Source organism: Electrophorus electricus, chromosome 14, assembly GCF_041902795.1.
Source record: "Electrophorus electricus isolate QZ-2024a chromosome 14, ASM4190279v1, whole genome shotgun sequence".
In the NCBI taxonomy this organism is placed as follows: domain Eukaryota; kingdom Metazoa; phylum Chordata; class Actinopteri; order Gymnotiformes; family Gymnotidae; genus Electrophorus; species Electrophorus electricus.
Window position 1 is genome coordinate 5,385,547 of NC_137510.1, and position 12,879 is coordinate 5,398,425.

Below are 12,879 nucleotides of genomic sequence, written 5' to 3' on the forward strand. Positions count from 1 at the left end.
TGTGGCACAAAACTCTAGACAAACTAGTGCAGATTAGTGCAGCAGCTTCTGAACGAACCTTTGGTAGTGTGGGCTCTAAACAGTACAAAGCTAAACACGGATCCAACACTCATTTAATCGCATTTTAGTTTAAGCGTGCATGAAAAGATCATCTGAACAAAACAGCTGATTTACTACGACTTCCCACAGCTTACGAGGCGAGAACCTTCACTCAGCACGACATAAGCTATTAAACACCAGTCAGGAATGCTCTTTGGCTGAAACGTATAACGGGACCGGGAACTCAAGTCTTAAAATCTGTGGTAGCTGAAGGCCCAGGACATATTTAGTAAGGTGCAAGTGAATTTAAGATCATTAGGAAAAAAAAAACAAAAAAGGAGTCTCTTCGATAAAAAAAATCTAACTTTTGCTTTAACTATTTTCCCTGCTGCATCAATGACTCGATTGAAGCTGTCAGTTCACTCATCTGAATCGAATTTTCACTGTATATTGAATTTTCCTGCAGAAAAGCTGCTGCTCAACTGTATTTTTACCTAATCAAATTTGGCCCAGTATACGGATACATCAGCCAGGGGACACGGAGACAACAGGGCCTTTAGCCAAAAGATGGGCCTTCCCGAGACTTCCTGATATAACAATGACGGAACAAGCTGGTAAGTTGACCAACAGCACAGGGGAAGGAACAGACGCAGCAGTAGTCTGATCACAACAGCAAGTGCAAGTCACAGACTACAACAACACGGTCACTGACGTAAACACGTGTCTGGAGCACTCAGAGTCCATGCCGGCTCAAATGTGGCTTAGAGGTAAGCAAAACACACAGGTAGGCAGAAGGGCGCGTGCGCACACACACACACGGCATATTGCAGACGAAGCAAGCAGAAGGACTTTCTCTTCTACGTTGTCTGACGTATGCGTAGTTTGTTACAGGCCCCGTGGTGCCTCACCGGCATCCATCGTTTCGGCATTGGCACCCAGCTGCACGCAGTTCCGAGATACTGGCCCCCACACACTCCGCTCGAGGACAACATCCAAGGCGGGCCACAGGGCGAACAGGTGGCTGGTTGGAGGTACAGAGGGGACTTGAACTGTCCCACGTCTCATGAGAAGCCTTTACGTAAAGTTCAAGATGATTCCATGACTCTGACCTGTCTCTGTATAGACATACAGATATATGGGATGCGTTTTTGGTAGTTTTTACTGGAGGAGAATGTAACACGTTTGTGGTGAACAAAAAAACCTTTAATGAACATAAAATATAACTCCAGGGAAACGGTACCTTAACAGTACCATACACAGAACCTACACAGGGTATATAAAATATATACCCTTTAAAATTCTTACTAGAATGCCAATAATGGTGTTCATTGCTTTGAGTTTTTTTGTGTTGTGTGTGCGCGTGCGCGCGTGTGTGTGTGTGTGTGTGTGTGAACCCTTTGTGAGTGTCCTGTCCTTTGTCAGGGTTAGGCTCTAGCCTCGGGTTCAATTGGAGGATTAGGCTTAGCGTTACACAGTTGGTTAGGATTACGCTATAGAAATGATCATTAAAAATCGGTCTGGCATTTATTTAAATTACTACTTAAATTATGAAGAATAGCAATACAAAAATTTGAGTGGGTGTGAGAGACAGACATCATGTTACTTATAATGCAGAAACCATTCATCATCTTTGCACGAACGAACAATTAAACTCAAAACTGGGGAGGGTGGCTGTCTGAGGCATAACACCCATCTCCATAAAAGCTGACGCGCAACACCAGCCCCTGCGTCTCCGTTCGGACGGCTGTGTTTCTTCTTTGTTCCGGCTGGCTGCCGCAGCTGGAGGGGAATGAAGGATTCCTTTCTCCCTGGGTGACTTACGACACCTTTCTCGTCATTCCATTCATGAGAGACAGTAAAACTACAGCTAGGTAAACAGACAATTTAAAACATTGAATTCCAGTAGCCTCTTCACTTTGAGGCAACATAAATATGGTAGTAGTAGTAGTAGTAGTAGTAGTTGTTGTTGTTATTATTATTATTAAACAGCAGAAAGCCGCAAAAACACCACCACATTCTTATGATGAGGATGAGGATTGGCCATTATGCTGTTATGATATTGTAACAGTGGCCTCCCTTCCTCTCCTGAGCCACTACAGTGGAACAGGACTTGATTGTCCGTGAGTGACAGCCGCTCAGTGTCCACACCTCAGCGTCAGGCCGGATTCCTCTCCGCCGCACAAGGCCCTTCGCTGGAGTAAAGTTCACGGTGGAAATGAACACCCCCTCGCCTCCAGGGACTTAAATGTACGCGTACAAAGGCATGGCTCCTGCCTGCGGCGCACTTTTAAAAGTCCTTCGCCAGCCAACGCAACAAAGACCCCAGTGCTGAGAAGTGGAGAGGGATTGGGGTGGGGCAGAGCAAGGGGAGGGGCAATTAGTGTCAGGGTAAGGAAGCGGGAGGAGGACAGGGAGCGCGAGTTGCTACTGGGGGGGGGGGGTGGACACGACAGTGGCTAATTGCAGTGTGCGAGGACCACAGGGTTTCGCTTCACCACAGGCCGGTCAGACGTTTGTTTTCCTCAACTTTCACCTACATGGTGCCGTAGGTGGTCGGGCCGGGAAAGAGCGGAGGTGTGGGGCGGGGGTTGGGGGCGTTCCTTCTGCCTGGCGCCCCTCCTGTTACGCGCAGCAGCCCGGAGGTCGACACGCCCTGCAGCTCTGTGCTCGGGACACCGTGGACGCGGTGGTTCTCGCGGGCTGAAGTCCGAAGCCGCGCCGGTCCTGCTGCGCGCGGCCATGCCCGGTCGCTTCTCTCCCGGTCTAAACGCCGTGGAGAGAAAAAAAAAAAGAAAAAAAAAAAAAAAAGAAAAAAAAAGGGGGTCCCCTGCCCGAGGATCTGCACGCTGGCCAACAGATTCAGCAGTGTTAGGCTGCTGGGGTAGAGAAGAGTCGTAGCAGAGGGAGCCGTGGCTTTCGGCTCAGCGTCTGTGGGTCGGTGACTGGTGAATACTGGTGAATTCTACCAGCTTATTCTACTAGAAAGCTGCTGCAGACAGCCCTCCCAGTTTCAGGACCAATGCTGTATTAGCTGTCACTTAAATGAAAATCATAAAAGACGGGGGGGAAGGTAGCAGATAGCATTGTAAACGGGACTGCTTGGGTCTGGAGAACATGAAGCAGATCCCATCGCCAGCTCGTGCGACACACGGTGCCACGTGACGACGTTGATGTGATCCTTGTGGCCTGAACCCGAAAAGTTGTTTGTTTACGGTTCGTTTCCCCCTCTCATTACCTATAAAGTCCAAGCTGTGGTGTCTGTCTGTCTGTCTCTCTCTCCTCCCGCTCGGAGGCCTGTGGAATGCCAGCACTGCGGGGAACGTTCAACAGGAGGCCAAGCAATGTAAAATCCCGCTGGCGGGCGCCCTGCTCTGGCCCTGGAACATCCAATTTACTCCTTCTCTCAACAGTACGAGACACATGCACGCACACACACACATATGCACGCAGACGCACGCACACATGCACACACACACACACACACACACACACACACACGCGTGCAAGCACGCGCACAAACACACACTTCCTGGAAAACAAAGTTGAACATTTAACATAACGTTCCTAAACAAACTAAATCGCTGTAAACCAAACTGTCCTTTGCAAACCTAAATAATAAACGTTGTGATATTAACTGCACATTACGTTATCCTTAAAGGAGGTGCAAGACTCCTCCTACGCTTCAGGAGCTGAGGCAGGAGAATCTGAGGTCGTGGGCAGCAGCGGCTGTCACTGGGGTTCGTGTCTGCTTTGTGTTACCGACAGCACTAAAGCTGAAGCTTTACACAAAGCAACAAAGCTGCATGAGCTAAAACACCTGCTTCAGAAGAAGCTACATTTTAAAGTGCAAACCACACACACACACACACACACACACACACACACACACACACACTTCACTGTGTTTACATGCATGACAGATCCAAGTCATGGTATACATAATGCATGTTCTAAGTCAGGTTTTCCAGTCTAGACCTCATGGCCCAGCCAACGTTAAAGGTCTCTTTTAACCGACCAACCAAGAACTGCAGAAACCTGCGAGTACGCCACTGGGGAGTCCGTTTGGCCCGGACGACTGGCCCCAGACCCACTCAGTGACCCGAACACCGGCAGGCTGGAAGAATACCCACTGAAGGAGACAGACACGCCGGGTGATGTAAAGCCGTCCAGAGAACCACGCCAGTGCGCACCCTGTCCTTTCTCTCCTATTAGGAATGAGGTCAGCAACATTCATGCCCAGCCCTAGTAGGCATGTGGCACAGCTGAGACTGGAACGGCAGTCTCAGGGACAACGCTCAGCTCGACACAAAGAAGAAACGAGCAGCCAACTTCAGATTCCATCCCAATTCGGTATCGCTGCGATGAACATCCATGCTGAAGAACAAACACACGTGGGCAACTCATAGACCTGGCCATAAAGGTCGCGTGATTATGTGATCTCTTCATTCCTAAGAGCGCGGTATTTTCGTCCCTGAGAGACTGAGCCGCTGTAAACAGCATGTTCCCTTCTTGTCTCACGTGGCTGGGGTCAGGCTTCCTTGTTTTCCATGGTTTATTTTTGTCCTGTTCTCCTGGGTTACGCCCCCACCCTTTCGCCACGCTACCTAATCAGTCTAGCAGTCAGCTGCCTCTGAGGGGAGTGTGAGGGTGGCACATCGAGGCATGAGCGCCGTGAGGTTGGTACATCGGGGCACTGTGAGGTCGGAGTGTCGCGCACCATGAGGTGAAGGCTGCCTCTCGTGGAAGGCAGGCTCTGTGGCAGAGCACTGAGGGAGAAACCTCTGCAAAGTAGCAGAAACGGCCAACGTGAGCCATGATGCTTCGAGAGCATCAAGGTGCAACAGTGTAGCTGTGGACAGAATGTTAGTTAGCACGTAGCAACAGAATCTTGAGGTCAACAGCAGGCCTTAATTCAGTTGGCCCTCCGCCCTTTAACATACGGCCACGCACTGTTCCGGGTTCAGTGGCGCGCGGCCACGGACCGTGGCGCTGGCTTAAATCATGCGAGTCGGTTGGAGCTGGGCGGCCCTGTATGCTCACTGCGCGAGCTGCATAGATTCCCCCCGCCTGTCAAAGCAGATTTGAACATCTACAGCTTCATTGAAAGGATGAAGCAGAACTGTCTGTCGCGAAAAGAGAAAAACAACCACCATGAGAGGGAATTGTAGGAACAATAATCAGGTGAAGTCATGTCGGAGATGTGTGTGCTTGCAGGGCTCTTTGTAGTCTGACTGCCTTGCATCTATTAGTTTGGCTTGCCAGCTCCAGGGCTGTGATCTGTGACTCTGTGAGAGTGACATATAGCTACTTATGATTGATCAAAGCTAATGGAAAAACTGTGTTTAAAACTGCAGATCAGCAAACTAAGTCTCGCATTCATCTGCATGAAATCAAATTCACACCTTAAGTTTTGCTTATGGCCCTGGGGGAGGTACGGACCAGCTGTGGAGTTTGGCAAGAGAATCCACATGGAATAAATGCCTCGTGTGCAAATAAATATAAAATAATAATAAATAAAAAGCATGTGTTAAACTTCGACAAGGAGGCTCCGCACCGCCCTCTCGATACCGTAGGACCCGAGATCGGCACAAACTGGCCGGACCGGCGTCCCACTTTGGGGGAGTCAAGTTAATCAAAAGAGGATTGGGACCCTTGTTGAGGTCATTAGGGCTTCTAAGAATCAGGGATCAAACGGAACCAGAACAGCTGCTAAGAACTGCCAGAGGCTCGGGGAGGTGGGGGGGGGGCATGGTTACCGTGGCGACTGTGGCGCGAGAACGCTTGCTCGCTGGAAAACAGGCCGAGAAAGTATGCTCATATGAAACAGGAACAAAAGACCTCCTTAAGACCTATTAATTCGTGGATAATTAGCAGAAAAGCCTAGCTGAACGTTGCTGCCAACACCGTGTTCAACCAGCAAAGGACAGCCTAAACATGTGAAGTTGCCTGAGCATAGCACTGCAATCACGCAACTGTGCCGTGATTTCTCTAGAAATATCGTTTTGCTGGCATTGCAAAATACACCACGCTGAGCTCACTATGGTACATTACCACATCAAAGATAAGAATGCTCACTTGAGCTAATGCAATGTAAAGATGTTCTCTAATGCCACACACACACACACACACACACACACACACACACACACACCTCAAGGACTTTGGCTCATCATCGGGCTGTGCAAACTGAACCGAGACCTTACCAGAAAGTTCCAACAAAAAATATTGCATCCCACTTTCAGTGCGACAGAAAATGAGGCTTCTCGTTCTGACCAGGGATCAGTTCATTTGCTCTCTGCAAGGTTCCGCCCCTCAGTGAGCTAAGCTGTGGATGAGTGACGGGTCTAAAATAAGAGAAGCTGTAAAGTAGCAGCTGTCAGGTTACACCAGGAAACAGAGGCAGTGGGACAGAGAAAGGGACGTCACGAACAACTCATGTCTCACGCTCAGGAGTACGTGCAGTGAAGCACCAACGTGTAGCCTGACGGTGGAAATCACCACACACACACAGTCTCCTGCTAAAGAAGAGGCCAGAACGTGACATCAGCACTGTCTAATCAGTGTTTGATTATCCCTGGATCAACTTCGATCGTAATGTCAGAACTTATGGTCCAATTAAAGTCCTAATTCATGATCTTTTATAGAATTGGGTTGTGTTGTGGGCCACCAAGCCAAGGGCAGGATTTGGGCAGCGTGAAGCACACAATAGCGTTGGAAGAGCCTCAAGTGTTGGGAGGTTGCAGGGTCTGACCCAGGACCAGAGACTCTGCCATTTCCAGCCTCTCTGCTGGGTTAAGCATCCGGTTTAACTGTCAATGTCTGCTCGGCACATGTGTATGTGCACACTCACACAGACATGCACACACGGAGAGACACGTACACACACACACACACACACACACACACACGTGCGCACAAATACACACGCACATGGACCCACACAGACAGGTAGACCCATCCACCCACACACACACTTAACATGAGTTATCTTGAATAAACTGTCTAGGAGTAGCATTTTTTTCCTAACACACACTGACATACACAAGGGGTGTGATTTATGGATCCAGTATTTGTTTAAATTCTGAACTGCAGCTTGGTACACAGGCTGAAGAGAGTGCACGAATACACACGCACATGCACACGTGCGCGCGTGCAGGCGCGCACACACACAAACAAGCTGAGAAATGACATGATTGTGAAAACACTACACCGTCAGCAAGCTTGCTCCCGATTGGTCTGGGGCAACAGTGGGAGTCGTTAGTTCTGCAAGCCAGACAACAGTGGAACTGACACGTACACTAAAGGAACAACTCAACCCCTGACCCTTCATCAGTGAACAAGCTGCCAATCGTTTCAGAAGCTCATGTATGCCTAACTGGCACTGTTATATATATACCAGAGTGGGATTCTAGGAGCCATTGAAGTACACAAGTACAAAAGTACAAAGGGAATGAACGTGCAACTATTGATATGCAAGGTTTTGTAATAGCAGCCTTTCCAGAAGCTGAATGAAGGTGACCCCCTCATCCTTATCTAAGGTCTCCTGTAGACAAGCAGTAGTGAGAGAACCCTGGGTGGAGCCAATAGTCCGTAGTGAGAGAACCCTGGGTGGAGCGAGCAGTACACTTAAAAGGGTTTTCACCATAGATAATAGAAAATAACAGGCGGTGGTTGACTGATTATTCAGCCCATTAAATGGCATTTTGAGATAATCTGCACCGGCAGAAGTTTTGTTTTCCATTGTTGTTTTTTGGGATTTTTTTAAACATTTTTTTACATTTTACTTAAGCAGACAGTGACAATGCAGACAATAACAGTGGTAACCAAATGATTCATTTAAGCTCAGCAATTTTGGCTCTTATTTGTTATTATTAGATTGTTGCATTTAATAAGGTGCATATTGGCATTATACACTCACACACAACCTCCTTCCTCTTTATATATATATAAAGGAGGAAGGAGGTTGTGTGTGTGTGTGTGTGTGTGTGTGTGTGTGTATAATTATATATATCACACACACACACACACACACACACACACACACACACACACACCTCCTTCCTCTCATTACACACCACCCACCTCCTTCCTCTCATTATATACACACACCACCCGCCTCCTTCTTCTCATTATACACACACACACACACACACACACACACCACCCACCTCCTTCCTCTCATTACACACACCACCTGCCTCCTTCTTCTCATTATACACACACACACCACCCACCTCCTTCCTCTCATATACACACACCACCTGCCTCCTTCTTCTCATTATACACACACACACACACCACCCACCTCCTTCCTCTCATTACACACACACACACACACACAAACACACACACCACCTGCCTCCTTCCTCTCATTACACACACCACCCGCCTCCTTCCCCTCATTACACACGCACACACACACACACACACCCACCAAACACTAGCATAGGCACCTTATTCACCGGAGATCCTTGTACAGCTCCAAAGCAAAATGTGACAATGTATGTGGACAGACCTGTACATGTTCATCATGAGTGTGTGTGTGTGTGTATGTGTGAGTGAGAGAAACTGATAGTCCAGCACTGCTGCACACGTGTGCTCACGTGTCCCAGCACTCACCTGTGAGTCCGGACAGCTCACGGGTGTGTGCGGTGGGGGCGGAGCATGGCGTTTCTTGCGGTCCATTTTGGGGGAGAGCCTTGAGAGGTTCATCGCAGACTGTGACTGACCCAGAGTGTTGGGCCGCACCTCCACACATGGCCCACCCACCATAGACAAGCCCTGGAAGAGAACACACAAGCACGGGGGTCACACATGCCACCTGAAGCACCTTTGAGAGTGCGATCACCTGGGGTGGGAGGCAGGGTGATGCTAAGGAGACACAGAGTGTGAGAGCACTTCCACTGATCTAGCAGGGACCCAACACACACACACTTGAGATAGATGTGGTATAAGATACGGTTACAATGATGTTTAGGTAACTCTGGGCTCGTGTGACATAAAACACAGTCTGGGGAACAGCAGCAGCAAGAGTTATGATATCAGCAAACCGCCTGTACCAAAAGCATAGCAGAGAGGGAGGGAGGGAGCAAAAGAGAGAGAGAGAGAGCGAGAGAGAAAGAGAGAGGGAGGTGTCCAGAGGGCTCAGCGCTGTCAAGTAAACGGAGGAGTTGTCTCTGGTCCAGTACGTCCGAGCTGCATGTGAGACATTCCTGGCGTTGACGACGGGGCGTGTGTGTACACTGGATCACTAGTGTTCAGCCAGTTTTCCAAGTACAACACGCACACGCACAGCAGAGAGGCAGGAGGAGAGAGCAGAAGCAACTTTACTGCACGGGGCGCCCGTCAGGATTAAGACTCGGAGTGCCGTGAAACGCTTTCTTTCCGCCTTTCATATGAATGCAATCACACAGAAAAAGAGGTCGTGATTGAAAATCTGAATCCTGACAGCGGGACGCCTCGTTCACGTGGGCGCCGGAGCCAGAGAGGCCTACTCAGTGTGTGCCGAGTGACGGTGGACGCACAAACGCTGACGGGTTTAGAGCTCCGTCAGGCAGGGAGCAGCGGCTCAGCGCCTCCATGAATCGAGCAGGCTGCCTGGCGCATGTTTAAACGGCACAAACTCTCACACACACTTCCGCCCGTTCCAAACTGCACACGCGCATGCACGCACAGGCACGCATACTCTCTGTATCCTGCTCTCAGAATGGAATGTTCATAGCAGGAACCGCGAAGGGCAGGTTATGCAATCAGGACCAAAAAAAAAAAAAAAAAGTGTGAGAAAAAACAAACAAACAATCTGATACTTGGCTGTCTGTGGCAGGGGGTTAAACACGGTGCACATAATCACGCGTGAATACAGGGCACACCGACCCATGGACATCATGCTAGCTTGTGGGTGCGTCTTCTTTCTGTAGGGCCTCGTCTGCACTAGACGGCTCGACAGCAGTGTCTCCTGCAGGGATCCACCCAGAGCAGTCTGACCTCTTTGCTCAAAGGCCCCGGCACCAAATTGACGTACAAAGGACCACGCTGTCCTGAAAGCAACTCAGGAGCTGCTCAAGAGTTAAAAATGGTTCACCATGTTCCAAAGTTAATATGCTGCAAGTACAGTCTAAAGGCAGTCTTCACAATAAAAAGATCTCCTCCTGTGTTTTAGTCTTGAGGTCTATGCACCTGAACGCCAAACACACAAGGCAGCATGCTTAGGGCGCTGCATATGCTAAAAAAAAAAAATTACTTTGTGTCTACTGCCACCTAGTGGCATAGAGAGTTTAAAAACCAGCAGTCCATTAGCCTTAACTTGCAAGCAGAGTGTCCTTTAAATTAGGTTAAGGTTTGAAAAAGTGTCAGATTTCCAGGAAAAAAAAGTCCAAATCAAACCAGCCACGAATATGATCACCATTTTCACCCTGTGACTGAGTACAGAGCTGGTGGACAGCATGCATGCAAACAGACAAGAAACAACATGTGCAAATATTTAAATATTCCATATGCAAATATTTGAACCCCTGAACGCATTTAAACACGAACAATAATATATGGAAAATATTTATTATTCAATTTAGTTAGTGTGATTCCAAGAAACAGAAAGCGCAGAGACAAAGGACGAATGTGAAATACGGGGTGTGTTAGCGACAGGGCAGAGGGACACAAGGGTTAGTACTTACATTCACGCAAGTGTCTGTACTGTGCGTAACACTATCATCGAGCTCATCCATGTCCTCAGAGCCCAGCTCTTCTGTCTGAAACAGGGAGCGCAACAATGGCACCCAAGGGGCGCTAGGCATCACACTACAGCACCCGCCACACTCTAACCATGTACAGCCAGAAAGAAAAGGGGACTTCCTGTCTGCCACATTATCTGATGGTGATAACGATGAAAAACTTTCAGAGACAAAACGGGGAGCTCTTCATTATTTTTTGTAGGGTTTACTAGACAGTCTAGACAACTAGACAGAACCAGACTAAACCTTCTGACTATTGCATGTTACTAAAAAAAAAAAATATTCTTTTCAAGAGCGAGAAGCATGCAGTGATGCCAACACTGATATCAGTAGATGTGTAGGTGTGCGTGTGCGCGTGCAAGCGTGTCCTTTACCTTAGACTTCCTGCGATTGAACTTGAACAAGCCCAGAAGCCCCTTCTTTTCTGTTCCGCTGACTCTCCCCGTAGGAGAGTGAAGAGTCTCTACTAAATAAAAAACACAAATCCCCCACCCCCCCGCCAACAGTCCCTCGGTCACCCACTGTGTCATACATCTCCTGCAGCTTACTGCGATGTACCAACAGCACCCGAATACGCACAAGCTGCAGACCTACAGCCTCCTGTAACCCACAAGTAACCATCCAGAGATGCCGCTAAAACGACAACACCATGGAACACACTGCGTGGACGGCATGCTCGCATTAGCTAGGCTCTGGTAGAGGGGTTAGCTTGTGGAAGCAGTCCTATCTCTGGAAGAGGCCAGCACGTTCATATGGTCAGTGGATACGCAGCTGGTGTCTACGGATGCTTTCTAAACTCGCACAGTTGGGGTTTGGTGGAAGGTCTAAAATGGCCTCTGGTGTGACAGAAGCTAGCCACTCAAGCTCGATTTACTTTCCTGTCAAACTCTGTTAAGGAATAGGTGTCTTTTAGGGCTCACGCATATACCGCAGAGAAATGGGTACTGGCAGCATTCTTCCAGTAGATGGTGCCACAATGCTACGTTGCTGCAAAGCCCACAGAATAATGTGCTACCCTGCAAGCGTTCAGTGTGGCGAAGAGCAACCTGAACGAGATGAATGCTAGCACGTGTTAAGAACGGCTGAAGCGCATTTTCGGAAGCATGGGGGTGGGGGGTGGAGTTAGTGCTGCTCTAAGGAGGGCCGCAGATCACTCAGACATGCAGAACTCAGCTGGCAAGCGTTAGGAGTCTTGCTGCAGGTGGTACCTGAATGATTGAGGGAAGGAGACGAAGCCATTTTAGTCTGAAGAGCTGGAAAGAAACGACACAGGTGGGATGTTTAGTGCTCAGAGGCAAGAGGTATGAGAGGGCCTGACATGCAGAGACCCCCCACCTGCCCCCCAACAGGAAGTACCCTGTGGCTTGGAAGGAGGGTGTGTGTGTGTGTGTGTGTGTGCGCGAGAACAACAGTGAGAGACAGATAGCGAAAGAGAGTGTAGCACCTTACAGGCCCTGTGTTCCTGTGTGTGTCCTGTTTGAGCAGCTTTTGTGTGACAGTAATGAGGAAACATTCAGCCTGTACAGTCTGTTCTGGAGCCTGAAACCAGCGCCAGGCTTCCCGGACGCTCCAGCGAACCGTGACCCAGCCTGGTGCTCTAAAAAGGCCAGCGGCCCATTTCTCCTGATATAAGCAACAACCCTACATTCCATACCAGGCAAAAAAACACCAATACTGCTTTAACAATACCCCCCCCCCCAACTTCACCCACAGTGTCTCAGGATGGCTGTGTGCCGTTACCCAGGGTCTGGTCGAAGGCGTAGAGCTCGCGGATCTCCAGCTCGGCAAGGGATTGGCACAGGTCCAGCTCGTGGGCGGCAAGGCGGTCGCGGAGCAGGAGCACGTGGGCGGGATCGAGCTCGCACTTCTGGCAGATGACTGGCAGGAGGGAGCGCAGGGGCTCAGAGAGCCTCACCCTCACAACCGCCTTCTGGCCCTGGTGGTAGTTCACCACCAGGCGCACGGTCTTCTGCACCATGCACACACAAAGAGAGATGGACAGACTTCACGTTAGAAAGGGTTTAGCATTGGAGAAGTATCTGTATTCATGCCAGGAGAGTTAAATCCAGGACTGGGAAAACAAAAATAGTTCTTACTATTAATACAACATCAT

General features: G+C 49.1%; 1 protein-coding gene across 9 annotated transcripts in view; it reads right to left on the bottom strand.

Annotated features, from left to right (window-relative positions):
* cobl (cordon-bleu WH2 repeat protein) overlaps positions 1-12,879 on the bottom strand; it is a 40,345-nt gene that overhangs the window by 13,450 nt on the left and 14,016 nt on the right. For 5 of the 9 annotated variants that reach the window (XM_081695647.1, XM_081695643.1, XM_081695640.1 and 2 more), the window contains exons 5-9: positions 12,507-12,735; positions 11,975-12,019; positions 11,141-11,232; positions 10,710-10,784; positions 8,659-8,820 (exon numbers count right to left, since the gene is read on the bottom strand). In XM_081695647.1, coding sequence (XP_081551773.1) covers positions 8,659-8,820; positions 10,710-10,784; positions 11,141-11,232; positions 11,975-12,019; positions 12,507-12,735 — 603 coding nt within the window. The remainder of the gene's footprint in view (positions 1-8,658; positions 8,821-10,709; positions 10,785-11,140; positions 11,233-11,974; positions 12,020-12,506; positions 12,736-12,879) is intronic. The other 4 variants (XM_081695648.1, XM_081695644.1, XM_081695641.1 and 1 more) reach the window with 3 other exon arrangements.